The sequence below is a fragment of the Denticeps clupeoides genome, unplaced genomic scaffold (genome assembly GCF_900700375.1).
Source record: "Denticeps clupeoides unplaced genomic scaffold, fDenClu1.1, whole genome shotgun sequence".
Classification (NCBI taxonomy): Eukaryota; Metazoa; Chordata; class Actinopteri; order Clupeiformes; family Denticipitidae; genus Denticeps; species Denticeps clupeoides.
In genome coordinates this window covers 143,994-168,582 of record NW_021630098.1, presented here as the reverse complement: position 1 = coordinate 168,582, position 24,589 = coordinate 143,994, and the positions used below count along the sequence as shown (strand labels likewise).

General features: G+C 43.5%; 2 protein-coding genes across 2 annotated transcripts; both read left to right on the top strand.

Moving 5' to 3' along the window:
- Positions 1-10,590: 10,590 nt before the first annotated feature.
- On the top strand, positions 10,591-15,646 carry LOC114783508 (uncharacterized). Its single transcript, XM_028968967.1, has one exon. It carries the CDS (start codon positions 10,613-10,615, stop codon positions 14,297-14,299), a length of 3,687 nt encoding a protein of 1,228 aa, XP_028824800.1. The 5' UTR covers positions 10,591-10,612; the 3' UTR covers positions 14,300-15,646.
- A 3,677-nt stretch (positions 15,647-19,323) lies between these two features.
- On the top strand, positions 19,324-23,701 carry LOC114783511 (rabphilin-3A-like). Its single transcript, XM_028968969.1, has 7 exons — positions 19,324-19,630; positions 19,722-19,848; positions 20,656-20,712; positions 20,807-20,961; positions 21,373-21,454; positions 21,563-21,659; positions 22,362-23,701. The coding sequence occupies exons 1-7, from the start codon at positions 19,473-19,475 to the stop codon at positions 22,490-22,492; spliced, it is 807 nt and encodes a 268-aa protein (XP_028824802.1). The 5' UTR covers positions 19,324-19,472; the 3' UTR covers positions 22,493-23,701.
- The last annotated feature ends 888 nt before the right edge of the window (positions 23,702-24,589 follow it).

Below are 24,589 nucleotides of genomic sequence, written 5' to 3'. Positions count from 1 at the left end.
AAACCCTGGTGGTGTATTGGTAACACATTCACCTTCGTGGTGGAAATACCGGGTTCGAATCCTGGCCTGGGTTAAATAATTGGTTTGCCCTAAACATTGTTGTTTTTCATTTTTATCTGTCTCTTGTCTGTTCTTTATTATATAATGACATCATATTATATGACATAAAATACATTACTATAAATAATATAATACATGTAATAAAAAAATGCTCTTCATGAAAAGGAATTTGTGATTTGTCTTTTACAGAGCAATCACTGGATTATATATGAGCTCCCATTGTGACGTACCGGGGCCATGGGGCTGTCACAGCTTTTTATGGAGTCCTGATCCATCCCAGCTGACACCAATGTATCGGGACTTCATAAAACCTGTGAAGCAGCATGCAGACATCGTTGCTGCATTAATGTGGACATTGTGTTTGTTTATGTTCCTGGCCTAGTGCCTCACGCCTGTGAGTTAGTTTCCATTTGTATCCTGTTTGCTTTGTTTTGGCTCTCCTGGAAGTGGAACGATCTGCAGGTGAGTTGGCAGGGCGACGAGGAGGCCTATGACAGTGGCGAGGAATCGGTGTGGGCATGGAGGACGTCTCCCCCACCATGTTTGAGATGTCGGGCGAGGACCTCTGCGTCCTGCTGTGAAGCCTCCCTGTTGATGCGGATGACACAGACAGCAACGAGAGTGAGGACAACGCAAGCTGGTGTCTGAACAGTGTAGGGTCTGTACCTCCCACAGTGCCCTTCCTGAATTGTCACCAGTGTGGTGTGGGCCCACATGACTTCCTGGTGCACGAAGATGGTGAGAGCGAGGAGGAGTTTTGCGATCCGGTGGAGTGCTGGATTGTTGCCAGCCAGATGCTGCGCTGTCGGTCCTGCTTTGAGGTAACCCCGCCTCTCCTGCGTTAATCGTAAACTCATTCTCCTTCTGCACTGATGTTCCCCCGCAGGCAACAGCACTGTATCAGCACTCCAGCCCACAGCAGAGAACATCACCCCCTCCTCCTCCCTGCTCACGCCTACCACCACCACTCGAGAGGAGTCCACAGGGGTCGCCTACTACCACCATTGCACGCCCACAATCGTCAGTAGCGCAGCATCCTGCCCTCTGCCTGGTCACTGCAGTCGTGCCATGCCATCTTCAGCATCCTATGACTGCTCCCTGTACTTCAACCACTCTAAGCGGGCTGGTAGAGCTTTTTCTGGGTGTCCACCACAGCCTGCAGTGTCTGATCAGCCAGTACCCTGCAGGAGAACACAGACACACCAGACATATGTCAGGTGTCCCGTGGAGCAGGAGCTGCTGCTATGTCACATGACAGGACAGCATCCGGAGGTTCCGGGTCCTTCAGTGCCAGGGAGGACCACCAACTACAGCAGTCCCGGAGCCCTGTGGTTGTTGCTGCCATCAGAGCTGCACCCTTGAGTGGAGGGTAGTATGATGTCCCAGGGCCACGGGTCCGTCACAGCAGATGCCCATGCGGCAGATTATGCAGTCCTGATCCATCCGTTTTCATCCGTTGTGCCGTTTTTTTTTTGTGATACTAAATGACTCCCCTTTCCCAGATGTACCATCTGTGCGCTTCCTTCTCCCATCAGCCCTCAGTCATGCCACCCATGATCACTTTACTTTTAATGAATTAATATGGTGATTATTTGACTTAATGAAAATGTTGATTGGGGGGTCAGGTTTGTGACAAATGCAGTTCTACTCTACAAGACTCCAGTGAAGACATAGTGGTGGCATTTCCTCCTGCTCATAGCAGTCTGCTACACATCAGCAGATCTTTTCTTGGTGTGGTGGGCTACTGCTGCTATATGTCTTGTAAAAAGCTGTTTCAGAGCCACCGTTATAACTTTATTGTCTTCTTTTGGACTTTGATGTTTGGAAGATGAGTTCACTTTAGGGAGTGTTGGTGGGTTTCCCCTTTTTTCTGTCCTTTATATAGCAGAAGTCACAGTTTCTTCTTTTATTTAATTTGTTTATCGTATTTTGTTATGATATAGTGAAGCTTTTACAAATACTTTTAAAGTGAATGTTGGAAATAAAAATCTTTGTAATTTTCTTCTTTGAGTTCTTCATTGTGTTGCATTTGTTTTAATGTATTGCTTACCCTATGACCACAACCTGACTGAGCGTTTGTAAAAGATTAGATAATTTTTTTCAAAAATCTTTCATTAATCCGAATTATTAAACAAAAACATTGATGTGGTTCTTCTCTATGCCATGCACAGATTAAAATATGACATTATAGAACTTATTGAACTCATTCTGACTAGGTCAAGGTTTTTTTATTGAACAGAATAACAACATCCACTTTTGTTTAGGCAAAATGACCGAAGCGAGCGTGGCCAACAGGAGAAGAAATGTTAACTTTCGATAAAAAAGGGTTACAGTGGTCTGCTGAAGTCTAACACAGTATAGAACAGAAGACAACATTTTAAACAGAGAAATTTAATATCATGGTTTGGAGTCAGCAAGATAGTAGCAGCACAGCATATAATGTGTGTGTGTTTTCACACCTGGGCTTCCGTAGCTCGGGAGCATAAACCCTCATAGATGTGTCTGGGAGAGCTGGGAAACAGGGAACAGACTGTAACTTCGCTTACTGACTCTTATTCTTATATCACCTCTGCCAGCACTTACTGTACCATTTACACACAACCTGTTATACAGCAGTACCCAACAGAAAGTGTTCAGGAAGGGACTATTTAAAAAGCGTAAATCGCACACATAATGCTGTCTAAAAAGTGAAAGTGTCTATAATCTTCATGTTGAAAAACTGGGTGTTGGTCTCTCCCAACTCTGTAAACTAAGGAATGATCTCCTACAAGCAAAAGTCTGCAGATGGAGAACACGATTGTATTTCTGTCATTGTTGCACAATTTGTCTTAAACAAATGGTTGAGGTAAATCAATATTTGATCAGCATTTGTTCAAATGCATTAACAAAATTGCTTGCATCTTAGATAAACCATGGTTATATGGTTATGTTATATATTATTGTCTTGACACAGTGCTACTTGTCTTTAAACCAGAAGTTATTCCAAGAAAATATGTTCAGCAATTATGTTCCCTTATGCAACATAAAGCAGGACTGTATTTTTTAATATGACACCCTACAGACACAACAATGTGGTCATCAGCGAATGATGAGCTTAAGACCAGCAAATATATTAATCTGTATATTAATCTTTGATGTAGGAAAAACAAGAAGCTTGTTAATAAGGAGTTGTTGAACATTTTCACAGTTTTGGATACTTTGGGTTTTCTTTTCTCTTTTTATTGTACCATACAATTCAGAATTTGGTGCTTCTGTGGCCAACTGTGCTTAAAATGTTTTATGGGGTGGTCTGAACACAGTTTGTACATTTATACCGCCTAAAAGTAGAATAAAAGTGCTGTATTATGCAAGGTAAAGACACTTTTACATTTTCAGTACTTTTTCCACAATTGATAATTCTTATATAATGATAAATGCAATCATATACTTTAGCATATTAACATAAGACTTTTTGTAGAATTGTATGCTCTATGATTTCTTATGAACATTGGAACAATTCTGTCGAACCCCAAATATAGCTCTCCACTGATTTGACCAAAAATATTACAGTTACAACAAACCCACTGGGCTACCTGCACCACTGACTAAATGTGAATTAAATACGTCAATGGAATCTTTAATCCAGTGTGATCATCTATGAATTCAATATAATTGAAAATGTAATGTAGAAGAGGAATTGAACTATAATAATGTAACAAAAAATCTGAGGTAAACATATTGGTGATTGACAGCTGTCACAAACCCCACTTCCTCATTGAAGTGAGGAGGATGACTGGAAGTTACAGTGTTGCCATTATCAGAAGTTTGCGGTTTGAATATCAAAATGTTTTATTATATCTTTCCTTGGTACAACACTGAAGATGTGACGCTGTAAATGTAAAGTAAACAATGTACAGCTTGTCAGTTTGCTCCGCCCTCAAAATAACTAAACACACAGACTATAATGTCCAAACTGCTTGCAACAAAAGTGATTACTCCCCTAAGTGAAAATGTACACTTATTTGCACACCTTCACCCTACCTGTTACATATATTTTATGTTTAATGTTAAAGACATAAAAGTGTAATATTTTGTTATGTTTGTAATATTTGGTTCATTGTATACTTGCAATACTGTGGTCTGTAGCAGTCGCTAAAGCATTTCACTGCATATCATTCCATGTATGTGTCACGATCCGGACCGGAGTTTCACTGCTGTCATGTGAAATGTTCCCTAATCGTTTTCACCTGTGTTAATTGTATAAAGCTGCCCTGTTCGTTTCTGTTCTCCGTCAGGTCTTTAAAGTTATGTTCCATGTTCACCAGTGTCAACATCTCGGATGTCTCCCCTGTCTTGTGCCATTAAACCCCGGTTTCGTGATGTCAGGTGATTGCGTCCTTCATTCCTTGTCTTCTCGTCACTCTTCGTCCTCCTCTCCGTACACCTGATTATGTATGTGACAAATAAAATTAGAATTAGAATATAATGACATTTTTTCCTGACAGAAGCAGTAAATGGGTATTTTATTAGAAATGTATTCTTAAACATCATTTGTAAATAGTTTTAGCTGTGATGTGATGTGACCGGCCAGTTTCTACCTTGTGTTATTTTGAACTTTTATGCCCTAAATGATTGTTTTCTGATTAGGGTCTGACCCATTGCTGTAATCTAGTTTTCCTTTAGTGACTCTTTTGTAATTGACTTTCAGTGTGAACACAGTGGCCTATTTTTGCTCTTATTAAACTGGATTTCCAATACATATAAAGTTCGAGGAGATTTGACACACCATGGAACTCCCATTGTGTTTTCCATTGTAAATGTTTTGGATCATCTCTGTGCTTCTTTCAGCCACTTTGGGAGCTCTGGAGTTCAGCCTTCTGTATGACCAGGACAACAGCAGCCTTCACTGCAACATCATTAGAGGAAAAGTAAGAGAGCAGGAACAATATTCATGCAAAAAGCATACATTCTAATGTTTACTATGACATTAGTTTATTTATTTATTTGTTTGTTTATTGAACCCATTTTGTGCCATCACTGCTGTGGGATATACTTTATATATTGATCTCATTAAATCTTACAATTGTAGATTTATAGATTCTAAATTATTAATAGATTGTCATTGTAAATGTCATGCCACATCGGTGAGGGATGAAGAGACCCGTGCGTGCAGTGTTAAACATAAAGGGGTTTTAATAATGTAAACAGAAATAAGGCGCGAAAAAGCACATACAAACCAAATTTAAACTGGTGCTCCATCTGAAGGGTCTGAAGCCGATGGACTCCAATGGTCTGGCTGACCCCTACGTCAAACTGCACCTGCTGCCTGGAGCCAGCAAGGTAACTACAGTTAACCAGTCCTGAGGGAGAAAGAGAGTGACAGAGGCTGCATTTGGTGCCACCTGGTGGACGTGGGGGCTGTTTAGGAAATTTCCATTATATTTACAGCATTTGACAGGTGCTGTGATGGCATTTGCTTTTAAGTCACTATCAGTGAAAATCTGGTCTAAACATATCATCAGTCAAATCTTTTTTTCCATATATAGCATGTAGAATAAGAACAAAAAGGAAGACTTCTTAATGGGTGTTTAGCATTTGTTTAAAGCCCCCAGTCACTGTTTGAACATCTAGGGGAAGTTCATTCCACCACCTACAGAGGGTACGGAAAGTATTCAGACCATCTTAAATTTTTCACTCTTTGTTATATTGCAACCATTTGCTAAAATAAAAGTAAAAATTTCCTAATTAATGTACACACAGCACCCCATACTGACAGATAATACAGAATTGTTTACATTTTTGCTGATTTATTAACAAAGAAAACCTGCAATATCCCATGGTCTGTTCCCACTGTAGACGCCAAAGCAGAGAAGAGTTTAGATGATCTTACAGGGTGAGGTGCAGTGCAGGGTGTGATAAGTGCTTTGGGGAAGGAGGGTACAAGGTACATGCAGAATAGTTTTATCTGTTTCTTCATCCACCGAAATTGAAAGTGAAGTGATGATTGTCATTGTGAAACAATGCAGCAGAGCACACGGTGACACAACGAAATGCGTCCTGTAGAAATATACTGCTTTGACATATGTTACTTTGCTTAAGACTGGTAAAACATCTGTTATCAGATGTTGTGCAAACATAAAGGAACAAGTGACTCACTTAAAGAGGAAGTGGAACATAACAACCGCACCCGACCGTGTTAAAACTGTCAACTTCGCACCTTGTGGTTTCGCCCTGCTGAAGTGGCTATCTGCCCCTGCCAGAAGACAGCACGGACGAGCAGAAGACTCCACCCCAACAGACTTTGTTTGTCACTACCTATAAAAGAGCTGAGCACGCACTGAAACATCGGAATCTGTACACAGAGTGCTAGTGGTAGTCTTCTGTGAACATTAAAGATTCCCCCTTCTGCGCAGACTGAGTCTTGAGTCTTCTTTCTTTCTCAGCCTCGAGCAGTGAATCCTCCTACAAGAACCTGGGTTGAAGGACCCGCGGAGAAAACCAAATATATCGATAAAAATTCCTTCAAATTGGCGTCACGAACAGGATGTTCTTCTGGATCAACAGAGGAAACAGATAAAAACAAGTCGGAGGAATTTGGTCGAGACCGGGTGAAAGGAGTTTGGACAGAAAGCGAGCGCTCGAATCACAAAGGTAAGCAGACCTTTCCTTCTGCTGTAATTGACTACTCTAAATATAACTTTGTGTCCAGACTCCGAGTACCCTGTATTAAATTAAAGACTGTTCCAAAAGGCTGATAGAGACTGTAATACTAATAAATGAAGTAAACATTAAGGTTTAAAGTAAAAGTAATACGAGAGTCATAAAGTAAAGTAATACTGAGGTTGGACCACCACTGGGACTGACGAGTCCAGTTCGGGGGCCGACAATATTTCTCAGTTGTGGGTTGGAGTCCCTAGAAACAATACAAATTGTTTCTTAAATTACCAAAGGTTTAGTTGTGGGTTGGAGTCCCTAGGAACAATACAAATTGTTCCTTAAATTACCAAAGGTTTAGTTGTGGGTTGGAGTCCCTAGAAACAATACAAATTGTTTCTTAAATTACCAAAGGTTTAGTTGTGGGTTGGAGTCCCTAGGAACAATACAAATTGTTCCTTAAATTACCAAAGGTTTAGTTGTGGGTTGGAGTCCCTAGGAACAATACAAATTGTTCCTTAAATTACCAAAGGTTTAGTTGCGGGTTGGAGTCCCTAGGAACAATACAAATTGTTTCTTAAATTACCAAAGGTTTAGTTGCGGGTTGGAGTCCCTAGGAACAATACAAATTGTTTCTTAAATTACCAAAGGTTTAGTTGCGGGTTGGAGTCCCTAGGAACAATACAAATTGTTTCTTAAATTACCAAGGTAACAGTTGATGGGTTGGAGTCCTTAGAAACAGTACAGATTGTTTCTTAAATTCCAAAAGTAATATTCAAAGGGTATTAAAAGGTATTTTTTACATGTGACATATGAATACTTTGAGTTGACACGGCCAAATAATTACACAACGGTGTGAATGCTGTGAAGTACTGGGAAAGACGGTCTGTTCTTCCGTATTTCACAGATTACATAATAAGGGGAATTAGATTCCTTTTTACTCACCACCATTTTCAATAAAGGGTGAATACCAGGTATTCCCCTGATACGATTAAAAAGCATATAACACATAAGTACATCTACATATTGCACCACATGGGAATGAATGAACGAGGATAACAACAGTGAGAACAAATAGCACCCCCATTTGGAAGCAGAGGCAAGGTGTATCCGCCGGGGAAGTCTTACTCCCAGGTAGAAGCTTGATACCACCAAAGGGGGATATTTCAAGTGCTGACTCACTGACTTAAAACGGTGCTCCCCAGCTGTTAGTGCCACCTATTGGCAAGACCCCCAGCTGGACTAAATTCTCAAAAAAAAAAAAATAAAAAATAAAAAAAAAAAAAATAAAAATAAAGACAAGCCTTTCCGTGGAAATAACAATGGAAGGAGAACTGGATAAAGATGTAGGAGATGGTTGGGCTCCCGGAAGTGTTCTCAGTGCTCTCGGTGAACAACTGATCGAGATGCATTATGTGATAGATGTCACTTACCCTTCTAAGGAAGCAGCGGAACAAAAGAAATTACTCGACACCACCGCCACAAAACTACTGATAGAAAAAGGCCAGACCAAAGGGAGTAGTGGGAATTGGGGCATAATATTTCGCTCCATAGCGCGAGAAGCTAAGAAAAAAGAGGGAGAAGCGGAAAAAATTTTGGAAAGTGCTGGGCTGTTTAGTCGACAAAAACATAAGAAGGAACAAGAAACACAACAGAACAAAAGGATAAAATACAATAAATTCGTGGGATGGTGGGAACTCGCCAAAATTCGCATGAAAAAGGAAAAAGAGGCACCACCTCCATATACCCCTGCCCCAACAGCGCCTCCACCTCCCAGGGTGCCTGCATCAATATATCCTGTCCTAGAAGTCACGGGGGGGCATCTTAACCTGTCCCGCCGAAGGTGTATCGTCCACCACACCTTCATTAGGAACTGACACCGTAAAAGCAGATCCACTGGTACCGCAACCCGTTGCACCATTCCAACATGCAGGGGCACGGTACCAGGCCAAACACAGCAAGCCCCAACAGTCCCCCACGACTGTGGAAAGGTCAGAAGCTACCTACAGGAGAGAATCTGCTTCACCACCCGACTCGGGTTCAAACCCTGAAACAGTTACGATGTACCTCAAAGGTAACTGGCAACCAATGACAGGCCAGCTTGTGAACATGCAGACTGCCGGAGAGGAACTTGCAGACTTAATGATTCAGGCTGTAAAGGAGGCTAAGGCAGAACAGAGAACTGAGGATAGAGAATCAATAGCTTATAGGACCAGGGGAAGAATTAGAACTAAAGGATCTGACTGCAAACAGACCAAGGAGGAAGGGGATGAGATAGAAGGGGACGAAAATGAAGAAGAGGAAGATGAGGAAAATAATGGACTTGAGTTGAAAGGGGTAGCAGGGGTTTATCCACTGATCCAGAGAAAGCCAGGGGAAAGGCCTGTGTATCAGCCATACACACTAGGAGATATTACAGGACTAGTTCACAAATTACCTAACATACATGACGGAGCACACCCCTGGTTGGTCGCCTTAGAAAAACACACTGCCGGGGTCGACCTAGCCATGGGTGACATTAGAGCAATATTGACCATGTGTTCCTCCAAGTCTCAACTGATAGCCGTAGAACGAGATGCAGGTACTCTCCAAACCCCCAATGAAGTTCCTATATATAATGTTCTTGACAACCTTAATCGCGCTCTAAGACAGTCCTTTCCACTGAAAGACGCAGCCGGAGGAATGACTAGAATTAAATGGGACCGTAAATCGAACCCACCTGCTTACTTAGATCAGGCAATAGATGACTGGACGGGAAGGACAGGGCAGCACCCCGGGACACAGGGACCGATGTCGATTCTGTTCAGAAGGGCAGTGTTGAGGGGGATTCCGGAGGCAGTAGCAGACAGAATGGAAGACAATCCAGATTTGCAAGATTGTGATTTTCCTACATGGAGAAAACACCTGCTCTTTAACCTTAACAAATGTCAGGATAAGGACTCTAACAAGGATGAAACAGTGGAAGACCTGCAACAACAGTTACTCCGAATGCAAATACAACAAGCTAAAAAAAGAATTAGGTAGCAAACCAGAAAAACCAAAAAAGCAGTTAGTGGCCGCAGTTGCACCACACCCCCCTCAGCCGCCAATGCCGTCTTTCCCTTCTGGTGGGTGGCAGCCTCCTCCACAGTACCCTCAACAGTCGGCGTACGCTCCACCTGTCCCTTATGGACAGGCCGGTCCTCCTATGGGGGAAAGACGGGGTGGTTTCAGAGGGAGAGGTCAGTGGAGGGGTGGAAACGGGGGACAAACCACAGGCTGCTTCACCTGTGGAGATCCCAGCCACTGGGCCCGAACCTGCCCTCACGGGCCCACTGGCCTACCAGCCAGGGGAACTCCATATCAGCGCCGTCCCGCACAGCGAGGGAGATTCCAACAGCCGCGTGGAGGTCCGGGAGGCTTTCCGGCCCCACAAATGCCCATGACAAGTTGGGACCACTTTGAGGGTGGTTCCCATTAGGACACCCCACAGACTGCCCTAGACAGTGTGGTGCCTACGGCGGATCCCATGCTGTCTATAACTGTAGACGGACTGCAAAAAGACTTCCTGGTGGACACAGGGGCTACACACTCCACAGTCCGGTCCGTATCGCGAGGTAAACTTTCCAACCTCACTACTACAGTCGTGGGCATCTCTGGGGATCCAAGGGTTCTGCCGTTCACCACACCACTTCCTACCGTCGTTGGCGACCAGATACTGTTACACAGTTACATTTGTTCCAAGGACGTACCGGTCAACCTCCTCGGCCGAGATTTATTGATACGACTGGGGGCCAGTATCACTTGCTCCCCACAGGGCCTAACTGTGTCTTTACCAGCAGGAACGATCCTTCCTTGCCGCGAGATGGTTGAAGGAAATGGACAGTTTCTTTTACATCCCGCTCAGGATGTGTCTCCCACAGCAGACATCTACTAGGCTATGCTGAACTCTGAACCAAGTGCGTCCCCAGGTGTACTGACAATGTTCCAGCAGTGGCGGCCGTGGCTCTCCCAGCTCCATCCTTACGTGCCTCCTCCTGACCCACCCCATCTCACTCTTTTCTATGACAGACATGACACCACTTGGTATCAGCACCTGTTCCAAGAAAATTGCGAAGGTCATCAGTGGTCAATAACTACATCATGTCTTTTTGCTGCTCCTGAGGGCGTGGCGGCGGCTGTTACTCTCACACCGGAACAGGAACAGTGGTATATGATGTCTGCTGAAGCGGCTCCACACATTTCTTTGGCCCTAAACCCTGGACATCAGGCCAGGGAATTAGGTGGAATAGTAAAACGAGCAATTGCGGCAACCGATTGGGTCAATACTAGATTACCATATGTTTTATTCTCGGAATCCACTTCAACTTACCAAATTCTGCCCACTGCGTCCTTGATCAACTCCGCTGTGTTGCATCATGACACCTTGTCTCGGTCTCATGGTAGAGAAATGACGGACCATTGCGACTCACATTCAATTCTCGATTCCATTCCACACTCCCTGTGGTCTCAGGGACCTACCGACGTTGGTTGTGTCGGCATCCCTCCAGTCACTTTTACGTTGCATACTTCCGCTCCCTTGTGGCAGTCTCAATATCCACACAAACCCCAGGCGGAAGCCGGCATTGCTGAGACCATTGAGGGTCTAATTGAGGCTGGGGTCCTCGAACCTTCTGGATCCCCCTGGAACACTCCCATTCTCCCTGTCGAAAAGAAGGGTACGGGTAAATATCGTATGGTCCATGACCTCAGGAAAATCAATTCCCTCCTGGGGACTACATCTCTCCCGGTGCCCAATCCTTATGTTGCCCTGGCCAACCTGCCTCCGTCACACGCCTGGTTCTCATGCATAGATTTGGCCAACGCTTTCTTCTGCCTTCCATTGGCGGAGTCCTTGAGAGATGTCTTTTCATTCACTTTTAGGGGCCACCAATGGCGCTACACTCGCTTACCCCAAGGGTTTGCTCTCTCGCCCGGTCTTTTCAATCAACATCTGAAGGCTATCCTAGCTAAATGCCCACTCCCATCTGACTGTTTCCTGGTCCAATATGTTGATGACTTACTACTTTCTGCCCCCACGGCAGACGTTTGCCTACAAGCAACTCGCTCACTATTGACCTTTCTAGCAGAAGTCGGCTTCAAAGTTAGCAGGTCCAAGTTACAATGTTGCCGCAAACAAGTTTCCTTCTTAGGGCGCATGGTTGCTCAGACAGGGGTCTCTCTATCTAAAGACCATCGAAATTCTATTCTACACCATCCACGTCCACATTCTGTCAAGGACATGCTCTCCTTCTTAGGTCTGACTGGCTTTAGTAGGAATTATATCCCTGATTACGTGGGTCTCACTACCCCTCTCAGGGCTCTTGTGAACGCAAAAGGCATGAAAAACCTCCACGCACCATTAGAATGGACCTATGAAACTGAACAATGTTTCATCACTCTCAAACAACGACTTTCCGTGGCCTCTGACCTAGCAATCCCGGATTATGCGTTGACTTTTCATTTGGATGTTTCTGGAACAGATACTCACGTCAATGGTGTACTGTTCCAGAAAAAAGGGGGAGAGAGACGTGTACTCACATATGTAAGTGTCATGCTAGACAATATTGAACAACGACATCCACCATGCACCCAACATGCGGCAGGATTAGCTAAAATCATCACTAAAACAGCTCACATAGTCATGAACCATCCTTTGAAAATACTAACGACACACAGCGTCGTAGCCTATGTAACCTCACAGGCCTTCACACTCACACCACTACGACAAAGGCGACTAATGGACATTCTCACTGCTCCACACATTAGCTACTCACACGCAGGTATAAACATGGCTGATCACATGGCATCAGGTACCCCACACGAATGTGAGAAGAATGTACAGAAAGAGGAGAACATTAGACCATATTTACAAGCTGAACCATTTGTAGATGCTACAATTGAGTGGTTTACCGACGGATGTTGTTTTAGAACAGACCAAGGAACGTTGCAGGCAGCATGGGCAATAGTAGAACAGAAGGAAATGAAATGGGAAGTGGTCAAGGCAGAAAAACTGGAAGGACCTCAATCAGCACAAAGAGCAGAATTAAGAGCAGTCATTGAAGCATTGAAATTGGCACAAGGCCGAAAGGTTAACATCTACAGTGATTCGGCCTATGTAGTAGGGGCAGTCCATGTAGAGCTAAGGCAGTGGATGAGAGCAGGATTCCTCACAGCTGGTGGAAAACCGATCAAACATGAGGAAGAAATGAAAGAACTAGCCAAAGCCCTGTTACAGCCAGAAAAGGTGGCAGTCATAAAATGTAAAGGTCACAGCACTGGAACAGACCTGATTGCCCAAGGTAACAGACAAGCTGACTTCATAGCGAAGCAAACTGCAGGATATTTGCCCTCATCCATCATGGTAATGGACTCCCACTCACAACCTCCTGTGGATAACACATCCCTCGAACTAACCAAAGCTACCATAAAAGAGTTACAGGAGAAGGCAAGCCCGGAAGAAAAAACGCTTTGGTTAGCCCGAGGGGCTACCAATACTGACTTGTGGAGAGGTCCGGATGGGAGACCCATCCTACCTCCAGGAGTAAGGCAAACAGCCATGGAGGAGGCTCACGGGGTGGGACATGTAGGTGCAACCCAAATAATGAAGAATCTGTCCACTTGGTGGCATCCCCAGTTGCATGATATGGCCCAGTACCTAGTGAAAACCTGCACGGAATGCAATCTGTATGGAATAAAACCTACGTTGAAACCCTTGGTGGGCACCTTCCCAATTCCATTGTGCCCCGGAAAAGAAATTGTGATTGATTACACGGACATGGTTGAACGGGTGGGACGACATAGGTACCTTCTAGTCATGGTGGATGCATTCTCGGGCTGGCCAGAAGCCTGGCCCGTGACTAGAGAAGATAGCAAAACGGTGGTCAAGTGCCTGATTAACTATTACATCCCGCAACACGGGTTTCCTGAAACCATTAGGTCAGACAATGGAACTCATTTCAAAAATAAGGATCTGCAAACAGTTGAATCTGCCTTAGGGTTAAAACACAAGTTTGGCACGGTTTACCATCCTCAATCACAAGGTAAAGTGGAAAGAATGAACCTATCACTCAAAACTAAATTGGCAAAAATCTGTGCACAGACCAAAATGACCTGGGTAGACGCGTTACCATTGGCCTTAATGTCTATTCGTAGCTCGGTGAACAAAACCTCGGGGTACACGCCTTTTGAGTTAGAACATGGACGTCCCTTTCCTGGTCCTTCATCACGACTGTTTATGACTACTGAAGCATCTGAAAAATTGTCTCCAAAAGCATATTTTAACATTCTACAAAGTGTTCTCTCCCAGCATTCTACGCAGATCACAGGCCGAGGGTCCCAGCCGCCTGCAAGCAACCCCCCGGGTCCAGGGATAGAATACGTACTCCTGAAGGTGACCAAACGGAAATGGAGTGAACCCCGTTGGACAGGGCCCTACCAGATCACCGAGAGGACGTCACATGCTGTTCGGCTCAAAGGAAAAGGAGACACCTGGTTTCACCTCTCCCAGTGTGCGGCTGCACCTGAACCAGGCCGGACTGTCCCGGAGATCCAGGATGCCCTAAGAGCAGATACTGGACACAATTGACCCCAAGATACGACCGGCTGGTTGTACATTTCCAAAGGGGGATTACCTCACTTTGCGTCCTATCATACTAGTTCCTACATTTTACTACTCTTAATTTGCATTTACTCAGTGTTCATATTGTTTTATATATTTTCTCTATAACCATGTCTTGGCCATTTCCAGACATTATGACCTGGAGACAGAGAGCTGTCGTCTTTCTGGTCTTTTGTGCACTGGCCAGTGTTCCTATTGCTATTTTGCTGGGGATCGAAGGCCTCCCCCAGCCCTTCCGCGCCGTCAACGCTACGGCTTCACCCGTGGCGAATTCGACCGCTTCAACACCGCTCCCCGTTGCTAACCTGACCACCCTATCTGCCCTCATGCTGCGACCTTCCCGAACCCGGACCAAAAGGTCTTCTTCTCTTACTAAAGCAATTACTGGCCTAACCGCTCTTACCACCAAGATGAAGGAACATTCTGGTGTGAACACAGAAATGTGGGATGCTTGGCTTGATATGTTCGGTACATACAAAACTCTCGTTGTCTCTGTTCTCATCTCTATCGCTGTGTTCACGGCCATTTTAGTCACTTGTGGTTGTTGTTGTATTCCCTGCATTCGTGCCCTATTAACTAGACTTATTGTCACTGCTCTTACTCCGGAGGGTAAGGACCCCTCTCTCCAGCTGCCTTTGCGTACCTGTCCTTCCGCCCCACCGCCGGATGCCAGTGATGACGAAGAAGGTGTCCTGTGGTCTCATGTCTAAATACTCTTTTGATTGTTTCTTCCTTCTTTTTGTATCATTACGGTCATTTTCTTATCATGTATTCCTGTTAGGTTACGGACGATTCAAGCCGACCCAGGGCAGGGTGGCTGTCATGTCTGTTTACTCCTCACTATAACCTTAAAAGACCCAGAGGAGATGTTCCAGCTTGGCTATATGTCCGTTCTGTTTTTGTTGAACTATTAAATATAGTTCAAAAGGGGGAATTGTAGAAATATACTGCTTTGACATATGTTACTTTGCTTAAGACTGGTAAAACATCTGTTATCAGATGTTGTGCAAACATAAAGGAACAAGTGACTCACTCAAAGAGGAAGTGGAACATATCACTTAAAGAGGAAGTGGAACATAACAACCGCACCCGACCGTGTTAAAACTGTCAACTTCGCACCTTGTGGTTTCGCCCTGCTGAAGTGGCTATCTGCCCCTGCCAGAAGACAGCACGGACGAGCAGAAGACTCCACCCCAACAGACTTTGTTTGTCACTACCTATAAAAGAGCTGAGCATGCACTGAAACATCGGAATCTGTACACAGAGTGCTAGTGGTAGTCTTCTGTGAACATTAAAGATTCCCCCTTCTGCGCAGACTGAGTCTTGAGTCTTCATTCTTTCTCAGCCTCGAGCAGTGAATCCTCCTACAAGAACCTGGGTTGAAGGACCCGCGGAGAAAACCAAATATATCGATAAAAATTCCTTCAGTCCTCAGCTTTTAACCATCACCCTTGGTGAGCAGTGGGCAGCCATGACAGGCTCCCGGGGAGCAGTGTGTGGGGACGGTCCTCACGCAAATTCACCAAAAACGTAAGTTATGGCTCCCTCGCTAATCCCATGTGCAGTGTGTGAAATGTACAGCTTGACGAACTCCGTCAGTAGTGAGGATTTCACCTGTGGGAAGTGTAGGAGACTAGTTGAAATGGCGGAGAAAATAGCCGAGCTAGAGGAGCGCTTCCGAAATTTATATTTAATTAGGGAAACAGAAGTCTTAATTGACTCCTTTCTAGTTCCGGACGCGCACCAGCCCAGTCAGCCGGTGAGTGTGTCTACCCCGGCGCCGGTACCAGTAGCGCCCTCCGGACAGCAGGGCAGTTGGGTGACGGCTCGGCGTAAATCACGCAAGCGAGCTTCCCGCCAAGCTCCCCCACCACCTGGGCACCACACACCGGTCCGCGTTCAGAACCGCTTCTCCCCCCTCAGCGAGGCATCCGCTGGGTCCTACAGTCCACCGGCTCTCGTCATTGGCGACTCTATAGTTAGAAACGTGAGGATAGCGGCACCAGCGAATAAAATCCTGTAACCGCAGGTACTCCAGTATAGCGATTCACGTCGGCGCTACGACGTCCGGCTACGCCAGTCGGAAATAACTAAAGATACTTTTATAGAGATGCTTGAACTGGCTAAAACGATGTCGGATAAAGTAACATGCTCTGGCCCATTACCGCAGTTTCGGAGTAGCGACGAGATCTGTAGCTGCTCCTCGACATAAATCGCTGGTTGTCGGAGTGGTGTCCAAAAAATAAAGTGGGTTTTATTAATAACTGGCCAACATTTAGGGGGAAGCCTGGTCTTTTTGGGCGAGACGGCATCCACCCCAACTGGGCGGGCGCCACTCAGTTTTCTTAAAAATTTAGCTCATAGTCTTAGAACCAAAAAACAAAACTGACTCGCCAGAGCCGAGACCAGGCAGCAGACAGACCGGCTAAACCGAGCGTCTGCCATCTGCGTAGAGTCGCCACCCAGCGTGTACAATATTGTCACTGTGTCTTTACCTCGCTCTATTAAAACAAGAGATTCTACAAGAAACATTAATAATAAAACTCAATAATATGCTGACACTGTGTCTGTTCCACGGGCTGGGCGGGGTGTCTGTTTCAGGAACATACTACCCGTTACTATCACTCCTTCTGAACGTACCACCAGCACCCCCGATTTAATAATAGGATTATTAAATGTTAGATCTCTCACACCTAAAACGCTAATTGTCAATGAAATTATTACAGATCAGGGGTTCGATGTGCTGTGCCTGACCGAAACTTGGTTAAAACAAAACGAATTTGTAGCAAATAACACCCGATATTATAAATTCTACCCTCAAAATTGTTAACTCGTCGCTTAGTATCGGCCACGTACCAAGTCCGTTCAAGGTAGCAGTCATTAGACCCCTGATTAAAAAGCCTGATCTTGATCGCAATCAAATTATAGACCGATATCCAACCTCCCGTTTATATCAAAAATCTTGGAAAAAGTCGTAGCCCAGCAGCTGAGCACATGCCTAGACTGTAACAATATCCATGAAGTATATCAATCGGGATTTAGATCTCATCATAGCACTGAGACAGCGCTGGTTAAAGTGACCTGCTGTTGGCCTCTGATCAGGGACGCATCTCGCTGCTTGTCCTGCTTGATCTGAGTGCAGCGTTTGACACTATTGATCACGCTATTCTCCTTGCCAGGTTAGCGAATTTTGTTGGGATTAAGGGAACAGCCCTTGAATGGTTCAGATCATATTTGACCAACCGATATCAGTTTGTGGACATCAATGGTGTTTCGTCTTCACATAGTAAAGTAGAGTTTGGTGTTCCACAAGGTTCTGTCCGTTACTTTTTTCGCTATACATGTTACCTTTAGGTGACGTCATCCGCAAACACGGTATTAGCTTTCGTTGCTATGCTGACGACACACAGCTGTATCTGTCAGCAATGCCAGATCAGAGGCAGCAGCTGAACAAAATAGAGAATTGTCTGAAGGACATTAGACAGTGGATGCTCACCAACTTTCTCCTGTTAAACCCTGACAGGACAGAAGCGCTTGTACTTGGGCCTCAAGCAGCCAGGCATAAGATGGCTGACTACATCATAACCCTGGATAGCCTTTCTATCTCACCAAGTATTGAAGTAAAGGATCTAGGTGTCATCATTGATGCAGGTCTCTCATTCAATTTGCACGTAGATAATGTTACTAGGATAGCATTCTTTCACCTTAGAAATATTGCAAAAATAAGAAATATCATTTCAATGCATGATGCAGAAAAGTTGGTCCATGCATTTATTACATCAAGGTTAGATTACTGCAATGCATTACTGTCTGGATGCTCTAGTAGGTGCATGAGTAAACTCCAGCTAGTACAGAATGCTGCAGCCAGAGTTCTAACTAGAACTAGGAAATTTGACCACATCACCCCAGTCTTACAATCACTGCACTGGTTACCCATCAAATTTAGGATTGACTACAAAATCCTACTTTTGACCTATAAAGCTCTAAATGGTCCCGCCCCGCAATACCTGAGTGAACTTTTGGTTCTTTACGAACCGCCACGCCCCCTTCGATCAATGGGTGCGGGGGTCACTACTGGTACCAAAAGTACAGAAGGTCACAGCTGGGAGCAGATCCTTCTCCTGTAGAGCTCCGCAGTAGTGGAACGGCCTGCCTGTCAGTGTCCGGGACTCAGACACTATCTCAGTGTTTAAATCCAATCTCAAAACCTATCTGTTTTCTCTGGCTTTTTGTTAAAATCCTAGACCCTCATTTCACTTCACTTCCTGACAACTGCTAAACAAGGACATACCATGAAACAAACCAGAGGGTCACCACAGCCACCACCACCGCTTCAAGGATCTTCAAGTGGACCAGTAACATCATTATGGACACGTAATCTAGACCATGACACTGGACTACATTCTGGACTTCTCCAACCCTACAACTGTAGGACTTATTATTATATCATCCCCAACAGTGGTGGCCTAGCGGTTAAGGAAGCAGCCCTGTAATCAGAAGGTTGCTGGTTCGATTCCTGATCTGCCAAGGTGCCACTGAGGTACCACTGAGCAAAGCACCGTCCCCACACACTGCTCCCCGGGCGCTTGTCATGGCTGCCCACTGCTCACTCAGGGTGATGGGTTAAATGCAGAGGACAAATTTCACTGTGTGCATCGTGTGCTGTGCTGCTGTGTATCACATGTGACAATCACTTCACTTTAGATAACCCTGCACTGACACCATTTGCTGGCTCACTCTACCCTGGAAGGGGGTCCCTCTCTGTATCACTCCTTCCCAAGGTTTCTTCCTTTCTTTTTTTTTTCTCTCTCCTAGAGTTTTTTTTGTGTGGAGTTTTTCCTTGTGTGCAGAAGGGTCAAGTGTGGGGGGTGTCAACTGTAGGGCCTGTCAAAGCCCATTGAGACATACTGTATGTGATTTTGGGCTATATAAGAAATAAATGTTGTTGTTGTAGTTGTTGTCCTTTGCTCAATAGCACCTCATTGGCACCTTGGCGGATCAGGATTGGAACCGGCAACCTTCTGATTACGGGGCCACTTCCTTAACCGCTGCCCCGAAGGCCACCACAGCCAAATCATTGCAGATATATTTTTATAATCTTCTAATTTAGTGTGTTTATAGTTAAAGTTATGTTAAAGTTATGTTAAACTTTAAATTCCCAAATTATCACCAAATTATCCACTTGCAGTCATCCAAGCTACGCACAAAGACCCTACGCAACACCAGAAACCCCACCTGGAATGAGATTCTTGTGTATCACGGGATCACAGATGAGGACATGCAGCGTAAAACCCTGAGGTAGGGAGATCCGTGAGCTCGCTCTCAGGGTGGCTCAGGTGACAGGAGGTGTGGGGTGGGGCTGACTGTATCCCAAATGTCTCCACTGCAGGCTGTCTGTGTGCGATGAGGATAAGTTTGGACATAACGAGTTCATCGGAGAAACCCGAGTCGCCCTTAAGAAGCTGAAGATGAACCAGAAGAAGAACTTCAATGTCTGTCTGGAAAGAGTGATTCCTGTGAGTCACCACTACACACAGCCAACAGATAGTGAATTATATGCAAACTAGCCATACCTTTAAACCTCAGAAGGTACCCACTAAGCTCACAACAGTAAAGCTAAAACTTTCAAATGTACAAGAACACACAAACACACAAGCACTGACTTCATGAACACACTTTCCTTAACCGTGTAGTGCTGTTACTCAGGGTCATGGCTGTTACTGGGGATTCAACCAGGGCAGGGTGCACACACACCAACACACCATCCAATCACACGCTCATACCTACAGTCAATATAGAGTCAACAATTCAATTAGTGTGCGTGCTTGTGGATGCCGAGAGGAAACCGGAGAACCTGAAGGAAACCAGCTTCAAAACAGGGGGAAGCATGAAAACTCCACAGCCTTGGAGGTGTCAGGTCACGCGCCAACCATGAATACATACTGTTTATGTATTGAATATATTTTATTTTTTCATGTTTGTGTTGAGACTAGAGCTGTCCTCACCTGTCGACATCATCAATTGCGTTGCCGCAAATTTAGAATTTATAAATAACTATATTAGTCAATTAATGTGGGATTACTTAATCCAACTGATTAAGAAAAAGGAAACGTTAGATTCATCGATGCACCGAAAAAATAATCACTAGATGAATCATTTAGAAAATAATCGTTTGGGACAGGCCTAGTTGAGACCCATAACCAAAATATAGATTTGAAACAAGTCAAATGAAATACATGCATATGGAGCATCTACTATGAAAATGAATGAGATAACCCGTTTACCCACTTTACCTTTCATAACTCTCATACTGTCTCTCTCAGACAAAGAGAACTGCTACAGCTGGTGGAGCACGAGGCATTGCTCTTTATGAGGATGAGGTAAGAGGAGAATAAATGAAAGATATATATATATATACAGGTATTATACAGTAAAAAAATAAAACATTGTTCCTTTCTTTTTTCTATTTATCAGTCTGTAAAAGATGGAGCAGATGTGGAGGAGAAGGGCCGGATCCTAATCTCTCTGACGTACAACTCTCAGCTGAGTCGGCTGATTGTTCGGGTTGTTCGCTGTGTTCACCTTGCTGCTATGGAGGCAAATGGGTATTCAGACCCCTTCGTCAAAATGTGAGTTATCATGCTCATTTATCCACTCTTACATGCATTTACACTTTCATTAATGCATCCTAACACATGTATTGATGAATGTGAGTACATTAATAGCTTTTTTCATATCAATGATTTTACCTGCATCACACAGGGAGTGTTCCTCTTTTATCTAAGCAAAATAGCTTCTGCAGTAACAGAGAGACGCACTGTTGGCCTCATTCCTAGCCAAACATAGACAATTGGTGCAACAATGTTCCTGGTGGGCAAATTTTTAAATTGCTTGAGAATAAGGCTGAGCTTTGAAAGTTCTCTCGATATAAGATCGATTATCTTGCAAAAACCTAAATGAATCCAGTAAATAACAATTTAAGGTGACTTAATATGCTTTTATCATAATTTATCATTTGCTGCCTGTGCTTCTATATACAGATGCCTGAAGCCTGACATGGGAAAGAAGGCTAAGAATAAGACACAGATCAAGAAGAAGACCTTGAACCCTGAGTTTAATGAGGTTAGAAGCTGCCATTGATGTATGTTTTTTATAAATGTATTTATTTAAATAAATGTAAATATATGAAATTTATTTAATTAATGAGGCCTACATGTGGCTATTTTACAGGAGTTTAGCTATGAAATTAAACATGCAGAACTGGCAAAGAAGACACTGGACATTTCAGTTTGGGACTACGACATTGGCAAATCTAATGACTACATTGGTGAGAACAGAGGCAGCACTCATTGCTTCTTTTTAATTGGCCGACCTGCTTGACCCCCTCTTGACATTTATTGAGTACATAAAGACATGGCATTCACACATGTTCTTTTCTCTAACTGCTTTTATTTGAATTGCTGTTTTTTTGTCTCTATGTTTTTATGATGATCAGGTTGCTATAATGATATTTTACTATATTCTTAAAAGGTTAACAAAGCTTAAGCTACACAAGATGATCTGAAAATATAAAATAACAGCACTTTCTATTTTTCCTTTTTTGTAAAAGGCAATAAATCTATATCATTTACAGTACATTATCAAGAACATTTATGCATTAAATACATTTTAAATAAACATTTACTTATGTACCCAGCATGAGCTTGTCACATATTTATGTGAAATCCTGCTTTCAACAGAGTGGTATTTATTTGGGACTACGACATTTTATTTCTCCAGAAAATGTCCCAAACAGACATTTTGCATAGGCTAAATAAAACAAAATGAATGCTCCATCTTGACCAAAGAACCAGCCACAAATGTATCATTTAGAAGTGATAGAGAGAATGTAAAGTAAGGATAACTGTAAGCATATGAAAAATATTATCAGAAATGTAATTCCTCAGTGTCTGTTAATACTGAATAACATAGAAGGAGATGAACATGTTTATCAAACACATCTTTTTCAATGCCTTCAACCCCTTGACAGGAGGTTGCCAGCTGGGCATCTCTGCTAAAGGAGAGCGTCTGAAGCATTGGTACGAGTGTCTGAAGAACAAAGACAAGAAGATTGAACGCTGGCACACCCTCCTCAACGAGAACCACGACACCAGTGATTAAGATTGCTGCTCTGCACCCACCCTGACTCACCACCGCCTCCCTATCTACAACCTGCCCTGCATGACAAAGAAGAGACAACTGTCCTATTCCAAAACTCTTTACATCTCCACCCACTCGCACTACAACTGTTTACAACTGCAGCCCAAGCCCCGACGTGTGTAAGTGAAAAAGAAAGCACACACTTCTACATGGTAGAATGACCTCAAGACTTTCTAGTGCTATTATATTGCAAGTTTCCATGAGAAAAACCAATGCATGATCTGGTGTTGTTCACGTTGTATAAGATTTGTTGAGATGCATACGATGACATCCATAGGTGCCAACTCTGTGGGTATGTTGGAGCCTGCAGCACCGATAATGGTTTACCTCAAGATCTAATAACTAGTCAGACTATGAAAAATATGTTTATGGAGATTCTTTATATTATTCTCCTTGACAGTATTCAGGTGGAAGGTCCAATATCTATGCCTTATTTCTGCAGAATAATAAAAACATGAAGAAGTTCGGTTACATTTTTGCATCTAAAACACTAAGACTAGATCTATACTTTCTAGATCTGTATTGTCAGTGTCAATGGCCACGCACCATGGACCCGTAAAAAAAAAAACATGCACCTTGAACATTTTTCCAGTTTTCTCAGTTTACAAGCAGATGTTTGTGAACTTGAAAATATTTATGGCACATTGCGGTATTGCATCAAGAACGGTGTGGTATACCCATTTTGTATGAATAAAGTCAGCTTATTTAGGCATGCTGTATGACACGGTAATGCCTCCCAGCCCCCCAACAATAGTCGGCGCCTATGATGACATCTCTTCTTTTTATACCCTCCCCATAGTCCTTCAGTAGTCTAGTCTGAAATTAGTAGTGCTTTATAGTTCAACTCATGGTTGCAACTTTGCATTTGAGGTTTACATATTTGAACTTTATAAAATGATGCAATCAGGCCAATCGGCTCATCAGATTTGATGGGGTCCATCAGTAACTAATTAAGATAAAAAAAAACCCACCCCAAAACCTTCCTGATTTCCTATCTTATGCGTTCTATTGACTACTACTATTGACTACTACTAGTTACTACTAATAAGCACTTGACACTGATTTTGAACAAAGATGCCTTGGAACAAAACTATATTTCATTGACTGGAAGGATCTCACCTTCCTGTTTTCTATGTTACAAAGAATACAAACCAGTATTACTCTGTGTAGGTCACCCACTCCGTATGACCTGTTGACTGCCTATAAAATGGAATGATTGCTGCTTTCTCATTTATGGACTGTATATATAGTGCATGTACTGGAGCAGGCAGAGTAATGCCTGTATGTTTGGACCTGTATTGTTTTGCATGTTAAATAAAGGGTTTACCTGGAGTTTGGTTGAAACTGACAATAAATGCTAATGCAACCCATGATTGTTTTTTTTTTCAATTATTTTTTGTAATGTACCCCATGTTAACATGTTTATTTTTTGGACCTTTAATGATGGTGTTTGAACGTGAACCACGTTTCTTTATGAATCATACCAGATTTTCATTAGATTTCACCTTCAAATTGTCTAATAGAGGTTCACACATGTTCCTTAATAAATAGATGGACAAGTGTAGTTTTCAGTCTCATTAATTTCAAAATTACAGGGAATACATCCAACAGGATGCTCTGGGCCATCTGTGCCCATGCCTTTATTTTCTCTATGTATTCTAACAGGAAACCAGAAATGACCCCCCCAGGGTCATTCCACGATGCAACGCAAGATCCTTGTTGGACAGAGGTTCTCCTAGAGTGGTCACAGCACCATGGTCCACAGTGTCTGACAAGATCTCATATTCGTGTAAGGTAAAGAAGTGCTTGTATTCTCAGATGGAACTTCTTGACAACTTTTCTGTTGGGAAGTTGCAAAATGAGAGGCTACAATATATATCCATCTAAACATGTACTTGCCCTGGTACTTCAATCGCAGTACAACTGATGCAATTTTTGTCAGCACTTATTGTTTCATTTCATGTTGTCCATGAGTCTGGGAGAAACATTTTCCCACTGCATACTGTAGAATGACCGTAGAAAACAACTCCCCCTCCTCCTACCACCATTGCATAAGTG

What these genes read in the sequence shown, in the direction of transcription:
- LOC114783508 (XM_028968967.1), top strand. Translation starts at nt 10,613, where the DNA reads ATGCTGAACTCTGAACCAAGTGCGTCCCCAGGTGTACTGACAATGTTC.
- LOC114783511 (XM_028968969.1), top strand. Translation starts at nt 19,473, where the DNA reads ATGTTAAACTTTAAATTCCCAAATTATCACCAAATTATCCACTTGCAG. An exon ending in ATGCAGCGTAAAACCCTGAG is followed by an intron (nt 19,631 to 19,721) that starts GTAGGGAGATCC and finishes TCTCCACTGCAG; the next exon opens with GCTGTCTGTGTGCGATGAGG. An exon ending in TTGCTCTTTATGAGGATGAG is followed by an intron (nt 20,713 to 20,806) that starts GTAAGAGGAGAA and finishes TCTATTTATCAG; the next exon opens with TCTGTAAAAGATGGAGCAGA.